The sequence below is a fragment of the Bombus pascuorum genome, chromosome 4 (assembly GCF_905332965.1).
Source record: "Bombus pascuorum chromosome 4, iyBomPasc1.1, whole genome shotgun sequence".
NCBI classification, from domain to species: domain Eukaryota; kingdom Metazoa; phylum Arthropoda; class Insecta; order Hymenoptera; family Apidae; genus Bombus; species Bombus pascuorum.
The window spans coordinates 11,003,037-11,023,609 of record NC_083491.1 but is presented as its reverse complement, the minus strand read 5'-3'; the positions used below and the strand labels follow the sequence as shown (position 1 = coordinate 11,023,609).

The 20,573-nt window shown below is 29.9% G+C and overlaps 5 protein-coding genes across 7 annotated transcripts in view; 1 reads left to right on the top strand and 4 right to left on the bottom strand.

Annotated features, from left to right (window-relative positions):
* Positions 1–17,814, top strand: part of LOC132906007 (ATP-dependent helicase brm-like) — a 167,406-nt gene extending 149,592 nt beyond the window's left edge. The window contains exons 2-11 of the mRNA XM_060957823.1: positions 2,117–2,152; positions 12,019–12,227; positions 12,327–12,400; positions 12,684–13,225; positions 13,300–13,641; positions 13,716–14,129; positions 14,205–14,362; positions 14,467–16,429; positions 16,528–16,702; positions 16,785–17,814. Of these exons, the coding sequence (XP_060813806.1) occupies positions 2,150–2,152; positions 12,019–12,227; positions 12,327–12,400; positions 12,684–13,225; positions 13,300–13,641; positions 13,716–14,129; positions 14,205–14,362; positions 14,467–16,429; positions 16,528–16,702; positions 16,785–16,921 (4,017 nt within the window). The 5' untranslated portion in view covers positions 2,117–2,149 and the 3' untranslated portion in view covers positions 16,922–17,814. The remainder of the gene's footprint in view (positions 1–2,116; positions 2,153–12,018; positions 12,228–12,326; positions 12,401–12,683; positions 13,226–13,299; positions 13,642–13,715; positions 14,130–14,204; positions 14,363–14,466; positions 16,430–16,527; positions 16,703–16,784) is intronic.
* LOC132906019 (uncharacterized) lies at positions 194–1,165 on the bottom strand. Its single transcript, XM_060957848.1, has 4 exons — positions 1,003–1,165; positions 634–857; positions 389–541; positions 194–310 (listed from the first exon to the last, which is right to left on the bottom strand). Exons 1-4 carry the CDS (start codon positions 1,130–1,132, stop codon positions 257–259), a joined length of 561 nt encoding a protein of 186 aa, XP_060813831.1. The 5' UTR covers positions 1,133–1,165; the 3' UTR covers positions 194–256.
* Positions 2,861–6,678, bottom strand: LOC132906017 (uncharacterized). The gene is made up of 6 exons (XM_060957841.1): positions 6,376–6,678; positions 4,652–4,785; positions 4,312–4,568; positions 3,988–4,093; positions 3,397–3,557; positions 2,861–3,149 (listed from the first exon to the last, which is right to left on the bottom strand). Exons 1-6 carry the CDS (start codon positions 6,439–6,441, stop codon positions 3,043–3,045), a joined length of 831 nt encoding a protein of 276 aa, XP_060813824.1. The 5' UTR covers positions 6,442–6,678; the 3' UTR covers positions 2,861–3,042.
* Positions 8,828–17,918, bottom strand: LOC132906016 (uncharacterized). Of its 2 annotated transcripts, XM_060957840.1 has the most exons (7): positions 17,845–17,918; positions 11,235–11,378; positions 10,339–10,472; positions 9,921–10,186; positions 9,572–9,677; positions 9,293–9,444; positions 8,828–9,040 (listed from the first exon to the last, which is right to left on the bottom strand). In XM_060957840.1, the coding sequence occupies exons 2-7, from the start codon at positions 11,301–11,303 to the stop codon at positions 8,913–8,915; spliced, it is 855 nt and encodes a 284-aa protein (XP_060813823.1). In that variant the 5' UTR covers positions 11,304–11,378; positions 17,845–17,918; the 3' UTR covers positions 8,828–8,912. The 2 variants fall into 2 exon arrangements, with proteins under 2 accessions (XP_060813823.1, XP_060813822.1); XM_060957839.1 differs by lacking the exon at positions 17,845–17,918 and having other exon boundaries at positions 11,235–11,402.
* LOC132906013 (notchless protein homolog 1) lies at positions 17,802–19,761 on the bottom strand. 2 transcript variants are annotated; one of them, XM_060957835.1, is made up of 6 exons: positions 19,351–19,761; positions 19,042–19,281; positions 18,663–18,916; positions 18,355–18,592; positions 18,059–18,280; positions 17,802–17,984 (listed from the first exon to the last, which is right to left on the bottom strand). In XM_060957835.1, exons 1-6 carry the CDS (start codon positions 19,721–19,723, stop codon positions 17,845–17,847), a joined length of 1,467 nt encoding a protein of 488 aa, XP_060813818.1. In that variant the 5' UTR covers positions 19,724–19,761; the 3' UTR covers positions 17,802–17,844. The 2 variants fall into 2 exon arrangements, with proteins under 2 accessions (XP_060813818.1, XP_060813819.1); XM_060957836.1 differs by having other exon boundaries at positions 18,059–18,229.
* Positions 19,762–20,573: the final 812 nt, after the last annotated feature.

Below are 20,573 nucleotides of genomic sequence, written 5' to 3'. Positions count from 1 at the left end.
TATATATAATAGCGAATAAAATTACAATTATAAAAATTTATATCTATTACACTCTTGATACAGTATTATAAAAAATACAAATTTATTGTATATATTTTATATTTTTTCTAAGATAGAAATAAATGTCAACTGTCTATATATGGTGTCTATAATATAATTTATTATGAAGAATTAATCTATACATTTTGTTACATATATATATATATATATGTATACATGTAGCATTCTATATATATATGATATAATATTCATAAAATTATTTTAGTTCAAAAGTATAATGCACTCCTTTTCCTGGATATTGTTTTGCTGTCTGAAAGGGCATATTCATACATTAATCATTAAGCATAAAATTACAATATCTTATTTTTGAATGAAAACATAATCTTACTCTATGTTGACTGCATTTAGGTGAAAAGTAATCGATCACAATGTAAGTTAATGTGAAACCAATATAAATAGCAGCACCCTTCAGATCACTGATGGTTTTGCGAACACCATAGTCACACCGATCTCCTTGCAGCAAATGGAAATGTACAGGTAACTACAAATGAAATGCATTAACAGGGTTAATTTATTGGGCATTATTGTTTAGCATCAAGTTACAATTATAATTTAATACTATCAAATACCTACAGTTTCTCCATAACATATTCTTGGTCCAGGATAATCCCAAGGATAATAAGGATCTTTAGCTTCTGCGCTTATCAGTGGTAAGTTTGGATAGTCTACAAGACCTGATTTGTCTGGACCATAAGCTTTATATTCATCAATATGCATATTATACTTTTCTGCAGCTGCAATCCATTCCTCTTCTGTTTTTGGATAGGGGCCTGGTAAATATTTCCGTCCAGAAGGAGCTGTAATAAATAAAAAAAATATAATTAATGAAATTTTTACAACCCAAACAATCGTCTTATATAAGCTCTTATATAAGATTTTAACCTATCAAAAATACAAAAAGAACCTTTAATTACTCTACACAAATACAAGTGCTTTGCTTACATAAGTGAACTACTGAAAGCTCGTAATCAGACGATGTAATAAGTTTTTCATAGTTTCTAATAAAGCTAATAAGTGGTGTATTTTTCCTAAATAGTACTTTTGACAGATTGCTACCCTGTAGCGCAGCCATTTTCAATGACTTATATGCATGGACGTAGGATGATACGTGAAAGATCAATATTATATACTAATATCAGCTAATATGTACTGAATACATGTATGGAAGCGTACATTTTTATTTAATATTTATTATTATAGATAATATATCTATATTTTTATTTAAAACATTTTTTTTTAAATCGCATTTATTCGCATTTAAATCGCATTTATTCTAATAAAATATGAAATCTAGGGCGTTTTAAAATACACTAGTTTGAATTTCCCTAAACATAAAAATCTAATTATTAATGTTTCACAGAAATATAAAAACAATGTGGTTATTGAGAGACTTTTTAAGATAATTATGAAAAGATAACATATTGATGTTCTACAGTCTATCGGTTCATTTTATTCAAGGTTTTTAAATACAGTACTGCCTTACTAACTAGCCACGTATCGATACCACATCTATTTAATATGGGAGACCCTATAACGGAAAGCAATAAGTAAATAAATTTGATAGTCCACATAAAAACAAATAAATGTTGTCTCGAAACAAGCACAATAAAAAAGGTATAACGCTGAAATTTCAATCCATGAAAGCACCTCCAAAAAATGAGGAGGGAGTTAGCGATGGTTAAAAAGGCTGAAGCTGTCAATTAAAATTTTTGATTTCAGCAAATTATGTTAAATTTATTAAAAGAAGAGAAATTATTCAACTCGTGGCAAATATACAAATACATTTGTCAATTATATAGCAAATATAAGTTTATAGTCATTTTAAAAATTTAAAATATATAGAGGTAAAAAGTACTTTTGAATAAACCGCGACGATTTCCAATGTACTAATAGATTTGGATTATAGGTACGGATCGACACTATGCGGACAGGTGACGTATAATAACCACAAGAAAATGGCCGATAGTATGTGTTGATTGGTTGTATCGATTGTGATTAAAGTTAGTGTAAAGTGTAATTAATTTAGTCATTGCAAAGGGTTAAACATACAGTTGGTGAAATTTGTTTTTATAGCAAAGCATATTTCGTAATGGTATGTACAAATACGAATATTCTCAATGTACATAAAGGTTTTATAATAACATAGAATTTCCAAGTTTAATTAAAAATGAAGATGAGTTGTCAGAATCTTTTATAAGAGAATATTTAGATAATTATATTTTTATATTTGGATTTACTATAATATCAGCACAAACAGAATATGTATTACTAATATTTTGTTATACTTATATTAATGTAAACCTACAACTAAGAGAAGAAATTTTAATTGACTATATTCTATATTAGGTTAGGTGATGAGGATATATATACACATATATTAGATATATAAAGAAATTATGGAAAATTTTTACATTTATTAAACTAGTCCTTGAAACTTCATTAAAAATATCATAGACTAAGGATTAAGTCTAAGTACACATGAAAAAATGTGTAGTATTGTAAATACTCATATTTCAATAAAGATTTCCATATTTTGCATTTCCAAAGAAAATTATTCCAATTTTTATTAAAATTTTTAAACTCTTTTGTGTCAATTTTTTTCAATGAATGTTAATAAGTAAAATTTGTATAATACATATTGTACTTAAAAATATACAGAACACATGAAGTAAACAAAATGTACATTGTTAATAATATACAAAGAAAACGTTCTACAATTGAAAAACAATATAAATTTTTATTTAGGTCATATTTTATTATGAATTGCTTTATATAAATATGCAGTTACATAAACATCTGCAGCCTATTTATTACATATTTTGAATTCTGAGATATAAATCACTTTTTCTCTGAATATTTTTGTTCCTTATATGTTATTCTATACACCCAATTCTTAGATTATAGTCTATATATTAAAGCTCAGATATAACTAATAGGAACTACTCTTGTTATAATTATGATGAAAATTATTTATTAATTTCTTTATTTTGCTCTTTGATCAGCTTCGTGAATAAGTTTGACCAATTTATCTGCAATCTTCTCATTGCATGCTCCAATTGCACGTGGTTGCATGATGTTAATCTTTTTACCTGTAACATGTGTTGTTATTTTTATACTATATATGTCTTGAATGCAAGTCAATACTAAATTTTATGTGTGGAATGAAATTTTAGAAAACTTTATATAATAAGTTTTTAATTGTCAATTGTCGGTCATTCTAATTTTTTAAATATACTTATAGTATATTTGTTTAGATATATCATGTTACATATCATATTACATATTACAATCATGAAAAACAACTGAGAAAAGACATATGTATAAATAGTTATTTACCTGTTTCACGATCGACAACGACACCACCTGCTTCGGAAATAATTAACGATGCCGCAGCGATATCCCACGTGGAGATACCTGGCCCCTCGATATAATAAGCCTCAACAGTTCCCATTGCGACATAACACAATGTCAATGCCGCTACACCAAGTGTGCGAATGCTACAAAAAGAAATACCTAAATTTGGATAAGAAGTATCCACATATGTAGAAATGTAAATACAACAATAGGAACTAGCAATTTATTGTTGTTTAATAAACTTCGGTATAAGATATCGTAACTTTATTAAAACATGCATAAGCATATAATGTACGTAAAATAGAAGTAAAATTGAAGTAGTCTGATTTTCTATCTGAATTCGGATTAATGAAATATATATATATTCATTTATATGTAAAATTTTTTCTAACAAAGACTTTATATAAGTTGACTATGTCTTTATGATAGAGTTTTGAAAAGTACAAACTCCTGGTATCCAGGATTTATTCGGCATGAAAATAACAAATATAAAGATATGAAATACATAGATACAATTTATGAAGTAACTTCGAATTAAAAAAAAAAAAATGATAGGATATTTGAGTACCTTACCCTTGAGCTTCTAAAGCGATTGTTCTTATTCTTTCGATAGTCTTTTCCCTCATGTGATGCACTTTTATGAAACCACTTTCCATGCAGACCAAAGCTTTCGACAAATCTGTGAACACATCGAACATTTTTAATATCGAAGAATAAGGATTTGAAAACACATACAGAATAATATTTATTTTTTCTATACGGAATTCACCGTTTTATTCGGTCGAAAAATGATTCCTTTTGATATGTAAAACCACATTAAAGCAGCAAATCTTTTGCGACAATTTATTAACAATATGTCTATTAACTTAGACTTCGTAAATCAAAATTGTAATTTACCTTGAACATTAGAGACCTTTATAGGTTTGTTGTTTAAAAACGCGCCGCGACCCTTCCTCGCTGTGAATAATTGTTCAAGAACAGGGTTGTAAACGATGCCAATCACCATTTCTTTATTAATCGCCAAACCGATTACGACACAAGTGAGAGGAAGTCCATGAATAAAGTTGGTGGTACCATCGATTGGATCAATGATCCACGTCGGATCATCTGTCAACTCTGGAAGCTCTTTTCCAGTCGATTCTTCACCGATAAATCTGACACCAAATTTTTCATACATTTTTCTCTCCCAAAAATTTTTATAAAGTTTATAAAATGAATTTTAAATAAATATATTTACCTATGGCCTGGAAACTTCGATTTTAGTCGACCAATGACTACCTCCTCTATCTTTCGATCGTATTCTGTTACCAAGTCCCAATCATCCTGCTTTTCATCGACATTTTTTGCACCATTGATAGCTGCCTTGAGTATCTTTAATAGAAAATTATAAAAATTAATAATTTGAAATATTGTCGAAACTTTTCTTTTTTTTAAATTTCATTATAGCGAAAAATATCGTAAACAAAAATTAAATGGTTTCAAGGAAAGCATAATTTCGTACAATACATAGACATAATTTTAATGGGTATATATAATACTTGTACTAATTTATGTAATTTAATTATGATCACTAATGACTATTAGTCGATGCCATAATAAATAAATAGATAATAACAATAATAATAATTTCGTAGAATTTTATTTATAATATAATTTTATTTATAATACTACACAATATTTTCTTATTAAAATATTTCCTAGATCAATAATATTTTGTTTTTACGCGTCATCTTTTATTGTAAGCTTAACATTAACTGATATAAATATTTTACGTCTTTCTAATAACCGATAATTTCAAGAGATATTTAAATTCAAATTATTTATTTCATTAACTTAACATTTTTCTTTTCTCTTGCAAAAGTTTCGTTAATCATTGAAAAAACACTTCTGATTAGGAAATTTGAAAAGATCTATACAACAAGGAATGAATGTGCGTCACTTCGATTCATCGTATTTCCCCAACTCTATAAATAATGAATTCTACTTTTCCTATTGCTTATTTTTCCATGTATCAAATAGTTAAGATCGTATTTCCGGCATACCGTATATTATTACTATCGTTCTTAATAACGATTGATTTTAGCATTTCAAATAGTTAGAAAACCATAATTTTTGATGTAACCATAATTTTTAATTCGTTAAAATTTTTATATCGATTAGCTTGGAAACGAAATGTTTGATGAAGTAATCGTCTAATAGTCTAATTGATGCAGTTAATGTAATATACGCCCACGAATCTCGTTACCATTAAACCATTCATATTACGTAAAAGTTTGATAGGAATCGATAATCTCAACACCTTTTAATTTCTTAAATGATGTTTGTTCATTATGTTTGAATTAATCATTCGCGTAATATTTCAATGTCTCATATTTCTTTACACTTTTTCTTATCTTATTCAAATAATAAAACTAATCTATTCTTGTTTAATTTTTAATCAGTTTCTTCCGACCTTGATAACTTCTTATGTAAAGTATTTTAACGATTAGTAATTGAACAAGAATGATTTATTGACTTTTTCCATAATTAGAGAAACAATATTGTCGCTATGTAAAAAACTCTTAAATTTTCTAATTCATTAAATTTCTGATAAATGGAGAAACGAATAAACTACTGAAATTTATTCCTAAATTAATGTTACTTTTATATTTACCAATTCTAATTGCGTCATAGATAATCCACAAGAATTTGAATTAAAGTGTTTCATTTTATGTGAGAAATACCGTCAATGTCATTTATTAAAATATTAAAATATAGAATGCAAATAAAAATTAGTAACATAATCTAAAACTAATTCAATTTATTGTAGTGGCCATCTACAACTCAACGATGCCAAACGAAAATTAAAATTCAACTAATGACCCATGTCTTATCATCACATATCACCCAGTAGTAGAAAGACGAGTGCTTATACACCCTTTATTTCTTACGGACATTATACATATATGTATGCGTGCTTACTTGTGCGGCATCATGAGTCAACTTGATTGCGAACTCGTAGTACACATCTTCCGCGTAGCGTGCCATCTCTTCAGATTTTCCCAATGAACAGCGAACACGAGATCCTTGACGTGAAAACGTATCAACAGGTACTGCGTTAGGTGCAACAGCACCGCGTACTTTTTATTCGTACCGACTTAGAACGTGTCATAAAAAAACCAATTCAAGGATGACTCGATCTGTCGTTTAGTTCTTCCCCGTGTTGCGACTGTATGATTTCGGAGCTATGTTTTTCCATATTGTGGACGTAAATAGACATTCCTTCAAATTGTGTTACGAGATAGTAATGTTTACACTACGATTTTGTGCTTTAATCATGTGATTAAGTTGGTAAATAGCTACCTGCATAAAAATTCATTCCGGCTCCAACTTAGAGTGGCTTTTACGATTCATTTGAGATAAAATCTCAAAATAGGATTTTAATGACAATATTTAGCGACTGACTTTTACTGTTAATAATCTTTCCCTTTTCCTTCTTTATTTTTTTTAATACATCATAATTGCCTACATTATTTAAATATGGTGTTTGTAATTTCAATGACTAGCTTTCTTCAAACACGTGTCGATTAATTATTTGGCGATGTATATAGTATTCGCGCAGTATTTGTAAATTTGTTGGAAACGTATGTATGAAAAATAAATATAGAATTAAAAAAAAAAATAATTTAATTTTACAATATTTCCTGAATATTATTATGTAATAATTCGAGCGGGTTTTTTAATTTTCCGTGTAAGAAGTGATTCATTTTATTTTGTAATTTCCGTGTATTATTGCAATGATTTGCACCGGGTCTCATTACTCATGGAAATATCGTATTCCCAGATACCGTTTCGTACAATGAGATTATTATGGGAGAGCAAAGATTATTATCAAATGTAGTTAGCGATTTGCCAGATGGTTTTACTGCAACAACAAAACGAACGCATAAAAGTACATTGTAAAAGACTGTGCCAAGGTAAATTACCGAGACTCGATCACCCTTTCACACTATGCTGATCAAATTTACTAAACGTGTATGTAAAATACGCTCTCTGAATTTTTACGTCCCGAACTTGTTTTCGTGTCAGGAAATAAAAAAAAACTTTTAATACTTTAAAATATCTTCAATATAATTTCACTAATTTAGTAATCCTTTCACATTTTCAAACTCAACAAATTTTTTAACAGAGAAATGATACAGGGGATATAATAAAATTAAATATATTATCGTTTTATTGTTTCATAACTTATTACACACTATCTTGATTTAAATGTGAAGTTTCAGCCATTGATAGCATTCGATTTTTAATACGAATGTAACATCTGTTATGTGTGAATGTACGCTCAATAACTGGAAGTATGTCACCTGTTACATCCTTGAGATTTTCAAATTGTTTTATTGTTTAATATCCTATTTTTCTTTTCAACTACTATTTTTTATCAGATACAATCCATTTCCTTCCTAAATTATATATAAAGTATAACCATATGTTTAGAGGATTTCCAATGAAAACACGATCTTTCATTGTTGTTCGTTGCACAAGATTCACACATTTTTATTCAGTTTTTGCTTGTAATATTTATTCGACCGTGAATTTTTCCAGCCATAATTTGAAATGTCTATGAATCACTATACTTCCTTGACCAACCTTCGGCTACTGTTTTCCGTATCTGTAGCTATCTGGCAAGTAATGTTCCATTCCAAACAGGATACATATGCAGAGACTTCACTTGATCTACAATTGTTCCGTATTTTTTCACAGATCTTATTAACTCATTAAAATATTAACATATTTCCAACTATAGTTTAATAATTATTTAATTTTCTGAAATCTATATCTCATGGAACTTTTATTTGACAAGAATGGAACTTTGAAAGATCATTTGAAAAATAAAATGTTTGATATGTATCGCTCATCTTTTGGTTAGCAATTTCATAAATATATATCAAGTTTCTATAGTATTCTTATTAAATAATATTTGAACTTTTTGCTCACCAATATTCCTTTTATAGTTTGAATAAATCATTTGCATGGTACTTATTCATAGGTCAATCAAATTCTTAACAATCATTATCTAGGTTCTCTTATGAATCATTCAATTTTTTTAGATTACATTCCCTTATTTTACTTTTTAGGATCAATTAAAGTATACTCGGTTGTTTAGAATTTTCACAGCTCTTGTTTGCAACTCTTGTAAGCTCCATGAATCATGTTATTTACTTTTGTCTCTCAACATTCCCTATTGACCAAATTAATATTATTTAATGAAGGTAATATACGTAAATAATATCATAAATGTCTTGTTCGTAGAATCTTACAAATAAATCTTAACATTCTTCTTCTGAGCATTGCATTGCTTTCACGTTATTTTACTTTTGAAAATTATCCTGTTCTTTCAATTAGAAAAAGAGGTATCAGTGGTTAAATAAAATTATTAAGAATATAATAATACTTTTATTTAATACATAATAACTAGAATATATAATAGTCGAGCTAATTCTCCATTTAGAATTTGATCATGTTCTGGTCAATCTCTTCCTCATTATTTTCAGATCAGTATCAGTGATCAGTTGCTTTATTTCCATCGCTAGTGTTTCATTTGCTGCAGCAATTGTTTTCGGTTTCATCACATTATATTCCTCTTCTGCAAGAAGTTTAGTTCTATTATTTATGCAATCGAATTTCAAATTAAGGATTAAAATATTAAAATATCAAAGCGTAGAGTGTTCCTCGGAATATTGTAACATTTTGATCCGAAACGCAATTACAGTAATCCAAGGAATGAATACAAAGCAAAATATTAAAGTATCGTAGGATAACACGAAGCAATCGTCCTTTTAAATTAAAAAAAAAAAAAAAAGGTTCTTCCTTTCTCTTACTCATTTTATTAACGCACCTTTAGTGTCAATTACCGTGCCGCCTGCTTCACAAATAATCAACACTCCAGCTGCTACGTCCCAAGGTTGAAGATCATCCATTTGAAAGCAGTCTATCGCGCCTCTTGCCACGTATGCTAGAGCCATCGCAGCTGATCCCAAAAATCTAACTCTAGACATCCAGTTACGTAACATAATTCTACCATTACTTCTATTCCTCTTTATTTTATTCTTAATCGAATCAATCTTCGATTCTCTTTCAATTTTCTAATTATACTTCCTAATTCAAATGAACTCACCCTTTTGTAGCATTAAAAAGAGCTTCGAATCTTCCCCATCTGATATCTCGATTTTTTGAAATACGAAGCGCGGATAACTCGAACTCTATCAAAGACTTTCTTAGTTCTGTAAAAAATAACCGGCATAAATGTTTCATTACTCGTTTCAACTCTCGAACGAAATTATTCTTTCCATCTTTATACTCCATGAATAATGACTATCGCCGCTTAAATTGATAATGAAGCTTTTTCTCATACAAACTGGAAATTTTTTCTATTATTAAAAAATTGAAACTATCTTGAATTGTTTTTATAGATCTTTTATAGATATGGAAACGACTTCTTTTTCAAGCGTTTAAAGTACCATTACCAGTATTGCGTGAAGTTTTAATAGGTTTGTCATTTAGAAATGCGCCGTGTCCTTTAATCGCAGTATACAGTTCTGAAGTGATTGGATTATAAATAATCCCTATTACGATTTTCTTGCAAACTGCTAGGGCAACGGAAATACAGGTGTTCGGATTTGCATTTACATAATTCATAGTTCCATCTATGGGATCTATGATCCACGTAGGTTTGTCTGTTAACACTAGCGTATTTTTAACGCTAGCCGCAGCAGTCTCTTCTCCAATGAATCTGTTTCAAAAAATATTTCTATCGTGTAAAAAAATATTTTTAAATAAATATTAATATTTTGTTTCAGAAATCCGGTTGCATGCGACCATATTTAATTCGCGTGATTCCAATTAGATTAATATCTGTTTAATTGATTAGCGTTGCTTACTCACTCATGGTCTGGAAATTTTTCTTTCAGACTTTTGATCAACGTATCTTCAATTTTTTTATCATAATCTGTAACAAGGTCCCATTCATGATCTTTAGTTTTTACAATTTTCTCTCCTTCAAAACCGCATTTAAATATCTAAGGAAAAAGCGAAACACAGATAAAAATTATCTGATAGGTGTTAACTTAATGATAAGTAAAGACAAATAATTCCTTTAACTATAATAGCTACTAAATTTTTTACACTCAAGTTGGTCGATGTTATGTTGGATAATTGATTTAATAATTCTTCGGGAAATTTATTTTATTACCCTTTAAAATATTGATTGGTTAAATTTTGCAAATTCTTAAAGGATCGATTTTAATCATTTTAATCATATTTATTCGAATGTTTCGTCAAAAAGATATAAAACTTGAGAGGAGTTCCGAATTTTTGAACAAACGCAAATCTTGTACATATTCCTTTTTAACTCTTTCAAGGTAAATTAACATTGGATATGTAGTTACATTTACTAAGTGCATAAATTAATTCGACCTCTTTTTGAACAAAATTGAAGTTTCATTTATGAATTATGTAATTTATTATTTATTATGTAATTATGTAATTAACTAATTATGAAATTATGTAAATGCAGAGAGAATTTTTCGAAATTTCCTCAAGGTGGGAAAATGACGAATATAAACGAGTAATTTCTAAAAATGCGATAAAAGTCGGTATTGTTAGAGAAGATATAACCCAGTTGTTTCTTAAAATTATGTTAAAACGTATTATCTCATTAGTAAGTTTTTGAAAATTTCTTTTTCCAATGAGAAATAATATATCCAATGTTAGTAATAATATCTACCGCTGTACTAATATCGATAGAATTTCACCAGAAGAAGAGAATAATTATCACTCACTTCTCCTGCTTTTAAGATTAACTCTTTGACAAACTCAAAGTAATTCCTGATGTCCAGCTCGCTCGACATGATCGCCGATCCTGATGCTTTCGACAGAACGACTGATCGATTGAACGCGCGAACCTCGTGTCGGTATCCTCTTATCTTTAACATCAGAGATACAGAATCGTGTAAACGGCATAAGTACTTGAATATAAACATTCGAAAAGAATTCGCTATCTGAGATACCACATTGTAGTTTTGATTCAACTTGAAAAGTATTGATTTGAAGTTCGCAATGTGATCAGTTAAATCTGTTTTCGAAGCTAAGTTCGTTTAATTACAATATAAATATCTGTAATCAAGAGTTAAAAACGTTTCATCACATTCATGTAGCGTAACTTTTTTTCAGAATATTCATTTTTGTTTCTATATGATTAATTTTGCTTTGAGATGTATAATAACAATATAGTTACAAGTGATAAAATATCGCTTCTAAACAGTCTACTGCTAATTTTAAAAATCATCGATTATTGCGATTAACATCAATAACATACAGGCTGTTAACTGTTTAGTGTTGCAATCTGACATTTCGCGTGAAATATTTTTTATATTTTATAACTATAACGCTGGATTGACATATTGTTAGATCGTATGTGAATCTATATAATAATTTAATTTATAAAATAATTTTTCGTCAAATTGTATCACTAGATATCAGAGCCTAGCTTTAATCTCAATGTTCTTGCATTCTTGAATTACAAATTCAAGCAATACAGAAAATAATTACTTTCTTTAAAATCAGACTGGTATCAATCAAATTGGTCCCACTGGATCTGGAGGTCCACCTGTTGTAGTACAAGAAAATATAAATTCTTTACAAAAGGCTATTGAGACCATGGAAGAGAAAGGACTTCAAGAAGATCCACGTTATTCTCAGTTGCTTGCTTTAAGGGCTCGTCAAAGCAACATCGGAGAGAAACTTTTCACTACACAACAATTACAACAATTGCGGTATGTTATATGAAATATATTAATTAATTGATTATATACGTGTAATTAATTGTATGAATTATTTATAAAGATTAATTATTTATACATAATTATTTGCAGGGTACAAATTGTGGCATACCGATCATTGGCAAGAAATCAACCATTATCGCAACAACTTGCACTTGCCGTTCAAGGTAAATTAAATAGAAATAATATTATTAGTTTTACGTTCTAGCTAACTATTCTAGTATTTGCATTGTTTTGTTTTGTATTATTTTATATATAAAAGTAATACATTTTTCTACATGTCCGGGATGCGTACAGTCTTAACTTCGGTTAAGATCAGTCGATGCACCCACTTAATGGTTTAATTTATAACTTCGTTATATTCTTTCCGTAGATATTCATATCGTGAACATAGAAAGATAGAGTAGGACAATCTATGATGAGAGTTTGATGTAGAATTAATGTAAATAGGTGGAGCATCTCCCCCTTTAGGTGTGGGACAACGTACCCCTATGGATTCATCTCAAGGACCTGTTTCTACAGCTCCACAAATCTCTGGTTCAAACTTAATTGGTCCAGCAATTTTTCCAAGAGCAAGTTGTCAGACATCACAACTTCCTCCTCAACCATATGTTAAAGCTAACAAAGTAACAACTGTAGCAAAACCAGTTGGTTTAGACCCGTTACTGATTTTACAAGAACGTGAAAACAGAGTTGCAACGCGCATAGCGTTACGAATGGAACAATTGAACAGTTTGCCAACTAACATGCCAGAAGATCTTCGTATGCAAGTTCAAATAGAACTACGGATGCTTAGAGTATTAAATTTTCAAAGACAACTACGATCAGAAATTTTAGCGTGCACTCGAAAGGATACTACTTTAGAAAGTGCAGTGAATGTAAAAGCTTATAAACGTACGAAAAAACAAGGTCTTCGAGAAGCTAGAGCTACTGAGAAACTCGAAAAACAACAAAGATTGGAAGCTGAACGTAAACGCAAACAAAAACATCAAGTAATTAAATTTCTAACTTTTCAAAATGCTATTAAATAGAAAATGATATATAATCTTTATTGTTATTTTAACAGGAATTTATTAATTCTGTACTTCAACATGGTAAAGATCTCAAGGAATTTTATCGAAATAATGTGGCCAAGTTGGCCAGACTTAACAAAGCTGTTCTTAATTATCACGCAAATGCTGAAAGAGAGCAGAAGAAAGAACAAGAGCGTATCGAGAAAGAACGTATGAGACGTCTAATGGCAGAAGACGAAGAAGGTTACAGAAAATTGATTGATCAAAAGAAAGACAAACGATTAGCATTTTTGTTGTCACAGACAGATGAATATATCGGTAATCTTACTGAGATGGTAAAGCAACATAAGATAGAACAAAAGAAAAAGCAGGTGGAAGCACGGAGGCTTAAAAAGGTACACATATTCTTTACTGCTTTCATTAATCTTTATTAATCAGTTTAATAAATATTGTGTTATCACTTATATAGAAAAAGAAGAAGCAACAAGATGGTGAAGAAGGTGATGATGGAGATGAAGATACCCGTGTTGGAGTGATTGAAACAGCTAGTGGCTGCACATTAACTGGCGAAGAAGCTCCACTAATGAGTCAACTTTCAGCATTTTTAGAATCTCATCCAGGTTGGGAACCAATTGAATCAGAAAGTGAAGAAGATGGAGATGATGAGGAAGAAGAAAATGAAGGTGAAGAAAAAGGTGAAAAGTCTACTGGTGATTTAGATGAAGAAAAAGTTAAGAAAACGATACAGAAAGCCAAAGTAGAGGATGATGAATACAAAACCGAAGAACAAACATATTATAGTATTGCACACACCGTTCATGAGATAGTAACAGAGCAAGCATCTATCATGGTCAATGGAAAATTGAAAGAATATCAAATAAAGGTTTGATATTAATATGTTTTCAAGCATTCAAAACTGATTTTACAACGTACATCCTGAAACTTCCATCAATTTTAGGGCTTGGAATGGTTAGTTTCATTATTTAACAATAATCTGAACGGTATACTTGCGGATGAAATGGGTCTTGGTAAAACTATTCAAACAATAGCTTTAGTGACTTATCTTATGGAGAAAAAAAAAGTGAATGGTCCATTCCTTATAATTGTTCCTTTATCGTACGTATTACTTTTGTTAAATATCCTAAAATATAAGAAATGTAAAAAATAAAAGAGAATTATATTTTTAATATGTTATTCTAAGGTTTAATACTTTCTTTTAGAACGTTATCAAATTGGGTGTTAGAATTTGAAAAATGGGCTCCCAGCGTCGTAATTGTATCATATAAAGGTTCACCAGCTAACAGAAGAGCTATTCAGTCTCAAATGAGAGCTACTAAATTCAATGTTTTACTTACTACATACGAATACGTTATTAAAGACAAAGCAGTCTTAGCAAAATTGCAGTGGAAGTACATGATTATAGATGAAGGACATCGAATGAAAAATCATCATTGTAAGCTAACTCAAGTGCTAAATACTCATTATCTAGCTCCTCATCGACTTTTACTGACAGGAACGCCATTGCAAAATAAATTGCCTGAATTATGGGCATTATTAAATTTCTTACTTCCTTCAATCTTCAAATCTTGCAGTACTTTTGAACAATGGTTCAATGCTCCATTTGCAACCACTGGCGAAAAAGTTGAACTAAATGAAGAAGAAACTATTCTTATTATTCGTCGATTACATAAAGTATTACGTCCTTTCTTATTGAGACGTTTAAAAAAAGAAGTTGAGTCACAGTTACCCGACAAAGTAGAATATATTATAAAGTGTGAAATGTCTGGACTGCAAAAGGTTCTCTATAAACACATGCAGAGCAAAGGTGTATTGTTAACTGATGGCTCAGAAAAAGGAAAACAGGGTAAAGGAGGTGCTAAAGCTCTGATGAATACTATTGTGCAGTTAAGAAAATTATGCAATCACCCATTCATGTTTCAAGCTATTGAAGAAAAATACTGCGAGCATGTAGGTACACAAGGATCTGGTATCGTTACTGGTCCCGATTTGTACCGCGCATCTGGAAAATTTGAATTGTTAGATCGTATTCTTCCGAAATTGAAAGTAACAAATCACAGGGTACTATTATTCTGCCAAATGACACAGTTAATGACAATTATGGAAGATTATTTAAATTGGAGAGGATTTAAATATTTGCGATTAGATGGTGCTACAAAAGCTGAGGATAGAGGAGGTTTATTAAAAAAATTCAATGATCCTGGTTCTGAATACTTCTTATTTTTATTATCAACTCGTGCCGGTGGTCTTGGATTAAATTTGCAAGCTGCGGATACCGTTATTATTTTTGATTCTGATTGGAATCCACACCAGGATTTACAAGCACAGGATAGAGCACACAGAATTGGTCAAAAAAATGAAGTACGTGTAATCAGATTGATGACAGTTAATTCGGTTGAAGAAAGAATATTAGCTGCAGCCAAATACAAGTTAAATATGGATGAAAAGATTATACAAGCAGGAATGTTCGATCAGAAGTCCACTGGTTCTGAACGACAACAATTTTTACAAAGCATTTTGCATCAAGATGATGCTGAAGATGAAGAAGAAAATGAAGTACCAGACGATGAAACAGTTAATCAGATGATCGCACGAACAGAAGGTGAATTTGAAATATTCCAAAAATTAGATTTAGAACGAAGAAGGGAAGAAGCAAAGCTGGGTCTAAATAGAAAATCTCGATTGTTAGAAGAAGCTGAGTTGCCCGATTGGTTAGTAAAAGATGATGATGAAGTTGAAAAGTGGGCATCCGAAGAAGAAGAAGATAAATTCCTCGGGCGTGGCTCTAGACAACGAAAAGAAGTTGATTATACTGACAGTTTAACTGAAAGAGAATGGCTCAAAGCAATTGATGAAGATGTTGCTGAATATGAGGAAGAGGAGGAAGACGATAAAAAAAAGAAGAATACACGGAGGCGGAAGAAAAAGAGCGAGGAAGACAACGAAATGCTAAAGAAACGAAAAAGGACTTTAATTGATCCAAAAATAAAACGAACTTTGAAGAAGTTGCTTATGGCAGTTATTAATTACGCTGATAGCACAGGTAGAATTCTTAGCGAACCGTTTATGAAATTACCATCCAAAAGAGAATTACCAGATTATTATGAAATTATTAAAAAGCCATTAACTATCAATAAATTACTTCAAAAGATTGAAGAAGGAAAGGTAAATATTATTATTTGTTATATATTTTCTATTTTGTAATTATTGTAGTTATATCTATTCTTTCAATAATAAAGTTCATTCTATACTTATTATTATAGTACGCTGACTTCGACGAGCTTGAAAAAGATTTTATGCAGCTTTGCAAAAATGCGCAAATTTATAATGAAGAAGCTTCTCTCATATACGAAGATTCCATTGTTCTACAATCTGTTTTCACGGATGCACGTCAACGAATTGAAGAAGAAGGCAATATTTCTGACATAAATGATAAAGGTACTTCTTATTATCACACTTTAATAAAAGAAAATGAAACAATAAGACTAAAATGATTCTATATGCATGCAATTTTTATAAGATCAAGGTGAAGAAGGATCAGATGCAGATTCTAGTGTTAGAGGAAAAATTAAATTGAAAGAAAAGAAGATTGAAGGTAAAGGAAGTCGGAGAAAAAAAGTCATTAAAAGATATATATCAGATGATGATGAGAATTAAAGATTATGCATGTACAGTAAAATTTAGTGTTAAGTATTAATACCAATGTACCTCTCGAACTTGATTATTTTTTTATATTGAAACATAAATTGCTATCTTTAATACTTACAGGATTATCCTTAACTCGGATCCCACGCTCGCGAGAAGATACGAGAATGGCAATGTATGAGCTGTTGTTAGAAGCATAATTAGGCGAGAACATAGCGCCTTCAAACACAACTTTAAACAAAACATTGTAATTACATTTTAGGTAAGCATAATCCAAGATATGAGTTATTAAAAGTGAAAAATTAAGTTATATGTGGGAACAGAATCAGATGCGTTTGCTTGCTTCGAAGCTTCGGAAGCACGCAGGGACATGAAATAGTCGGACGAAAACGCGAGACTCGCTTTCTCACCGATCGTCTTCTCCTTATTGTGACCTCAAATTTAAAGTCCATCGGCAACTATCAAACTGGTCTATGTCCTCACCTAATTATACTTCTAACAACAGCTCATAGATGGCAAACGACATTTGATTGCAATAGTAAGAGTATATGTATAATGTTGCCATTCTTATCTGTTCTCGCGAGCACGGGTTCCGAGGTAAGTGAATACCTCTGTATATATATACATATATATACATATATATATATATGTATGTATAGAAATTGAGTTGTGGGTAGATTGTAATATTTCATTGTGTTCTATGAATGGAAGAGTTACGTATGTCGTGGTAAAAGATTTAATTTTGCGTTACGTTATGTATATATAAGAAAAGATATTGAAAATCCGAAAAAAAATAAAAGATGATTCATAAAGTGTTCATACTGTTTGACTCCCATGAAGTTCATCCTATCAAACCCCTTACGATGAGTTAATGTAATTAAAATAAACAAAATTTTGAAACTGTATATTAAGAAATTTATTGTCATATACATTACTCAATTCTGCCAAAGTCGCAAAACTTTATCTTTTCCACCAGATGCAACACGCAATCCGTCTGGAGACCAATCCACTGCATAAATTTCATCTGCATGACCAGGTAAATCTTGGCAAAGTTTTTTTGTTTTTAAACTCCATACTAGGATAAAAATGTAAAACAATTTTAATAACAAATTGAGGTCCAAATTAACATATTAGATGTAATTTGCTTACGTTTTAAGGTAGAATCTGCACTACTGCTGACAAGTAAACGGGAATCTGCACTCCATGAGATTGAGTATACAGCTTGCACATGACCTCTTAATGAAGTTATATACTTCCCTGTATTTGATTCCCATAATTTTATAGACTTATCAAATGAAGCAGATGCAATTATGCGACCATCTGGCGAGAATTTCACATCATTAATTAACTGTTGGTGTCCTGTCATTCTTGCTAAAATGAATAATAAAAAAATAAATATTTTTATTTTATGATACTCATTGTACTTATGTAATAATGAATAATACCAATATATTTCTTTTCCTTTTCCGGTTTCCATAGAAATAATGTAAAATCATCAGAACCAGAAACAAGTAGTTCTTCCCCTACAGATTCGTAACGCTTCTTTGCATATTCTACGCGATCTTCATTTGTTTCTTGATCTTTTCCAAGATTAAAAGAACCAGTTCTAAGTACATAATCCACATTCAATGCTAAAGTATTCACCCAATGTGCATGGCCTTCTAAAGTCCTACACAAGATTCCCTAAATTCAATCAATTTTAATGAAACATTTAATAATTTTACAATGTTCAAAGTATTTCTACAAAACTTACATCTTTAGCTCGCCATACTTTGATAGTCCTATCTTGTGAACCAGAATAAATAAGGCCACTACCACCCCACTTAACACATGTCACACTTTTTGTGTGACCAGATAGAACACGAATAGTTTGTGAGCGTACTGTGTCCCATATCCTCAGGTCACAATCTTTTGAACCACTAACTAAATACTGGCATTCAGAATTTTTATGATATGGTTCCCAACATAAAGAGGTGACCCACATTTTGTGTCCTAACATTGCTTTTCCTACAAATTTATAAGAGTAAAATGTAAATCATATTACTAATTTATGTTCATTAAAGCAAATATTAATACTAGTATATATAATTATGTATAATTATATATTATTATAGTATTCTAATACTACTTACCTATCTGTGTCCCTGTTTTTGGATTCCATAATAAAATTGTACCATTTTTACATGCAGATGCAAGCTTAGTTCCACATGGAGACCATGATATACATAATACCCAATGTTTATGACCTTCACATGTATATTGTGGAGTTTGCGTATATATATCCCAAAATCTTACTGTTGTATCTCCAGAACCACTAGCTAAACATGTTCCAGCTGGTGAGAAAGCAACTGATATTACAGCCTCTTTATGACCTGAATATAATAAATCCCTTTACTTTATATAATATAAAGTTCTATCATTTTATATAATAAAATATATACCTTCCAATGATCCAGTACACCGTGTAACTGCTCTAACTTTAAAAATTGCTTGTGGCTGATATATAATATCAATTACATCCTCACTAATGCTAAAATTTTCTTTAATACTGTTTTCTAAACTATCTGTGATCTCAATATTATTTACATAAAATGCAAAAGGTATTGATTCTTCCGTTTGTAGAAGTGCATTACAAATTTCTTGTAATTTATCAACAGTAATATTTATGGGTAAATCTAGTAAACCTCCTGGTAATATGTCACCCTTATCTGATTTCAAACGTGATAAAATCCGTTTAACATTTTTTATTTCTGCTGAAAAATTTTCATTGTGTTGCTTGGTCTTGTCTTCTTCTTCAAGTTTTCTTTTATTCATGTTGAATCAGTTATAAGATATCTTTCAGGACAAGTAATCTAAAAATTTTTATAAAACACATGCTTATGTCTCTTTTAAAAATATTTATTGCAAATAATAAATTAGATAACTTACATAAAGTTGTCACATTTAATTTTCAATACATAAATCAAAAATATTTTAATCGCATTATATACTAGTAAGAAATATGTTTCAAGACAACAAGAATATCAAAAATTTCTTTCAAAATAATTAATTATTTATGTATGAAAGTAATTATTCACGTGGTTAAAATAACTCAAACTAAACCTATAAACTGTGATTTAATACATATAACTGCTATAACCTATTTATGTTTGTAAGAGTTGATTAGTCAAATTTTTAAAAATGTTGATTCAATTCCTGGATTTGGTGAAAAAGTAATTCCGTAAGATATCATTGAACTCTTTTCTCAAATATGTTTTTCGAAATATAATAATGAATTGCTAACTGACCACGTTTAGGGAACAAATCTGGGCACTGCTCAATTATCAAAGAATTATCACCAGAAATTCTGTTATGAAAGAACTTAAACAAAAAATAGTAAGGGCCAGTTAACAAGATAAAATTTCAGTTAATTAATAAGGCTATAGTTAGATTGTTATAATTATCATTTATATATTCATGTCATTTTATACATATTTATATAATTTTTCAGTTTTTATTAACAGTATTAAGGATTTTCCTCTCTTTTGTAGAAAAATACGATTCATAATGTAAAAATGTTTATGATATAAAGATCAAATAAAAATATTAATAACTAAATCAAATTCGTTATTAAAAGTGAAATTAATAATTAAAAAAAATATATATAATAAATTAGAATTATATG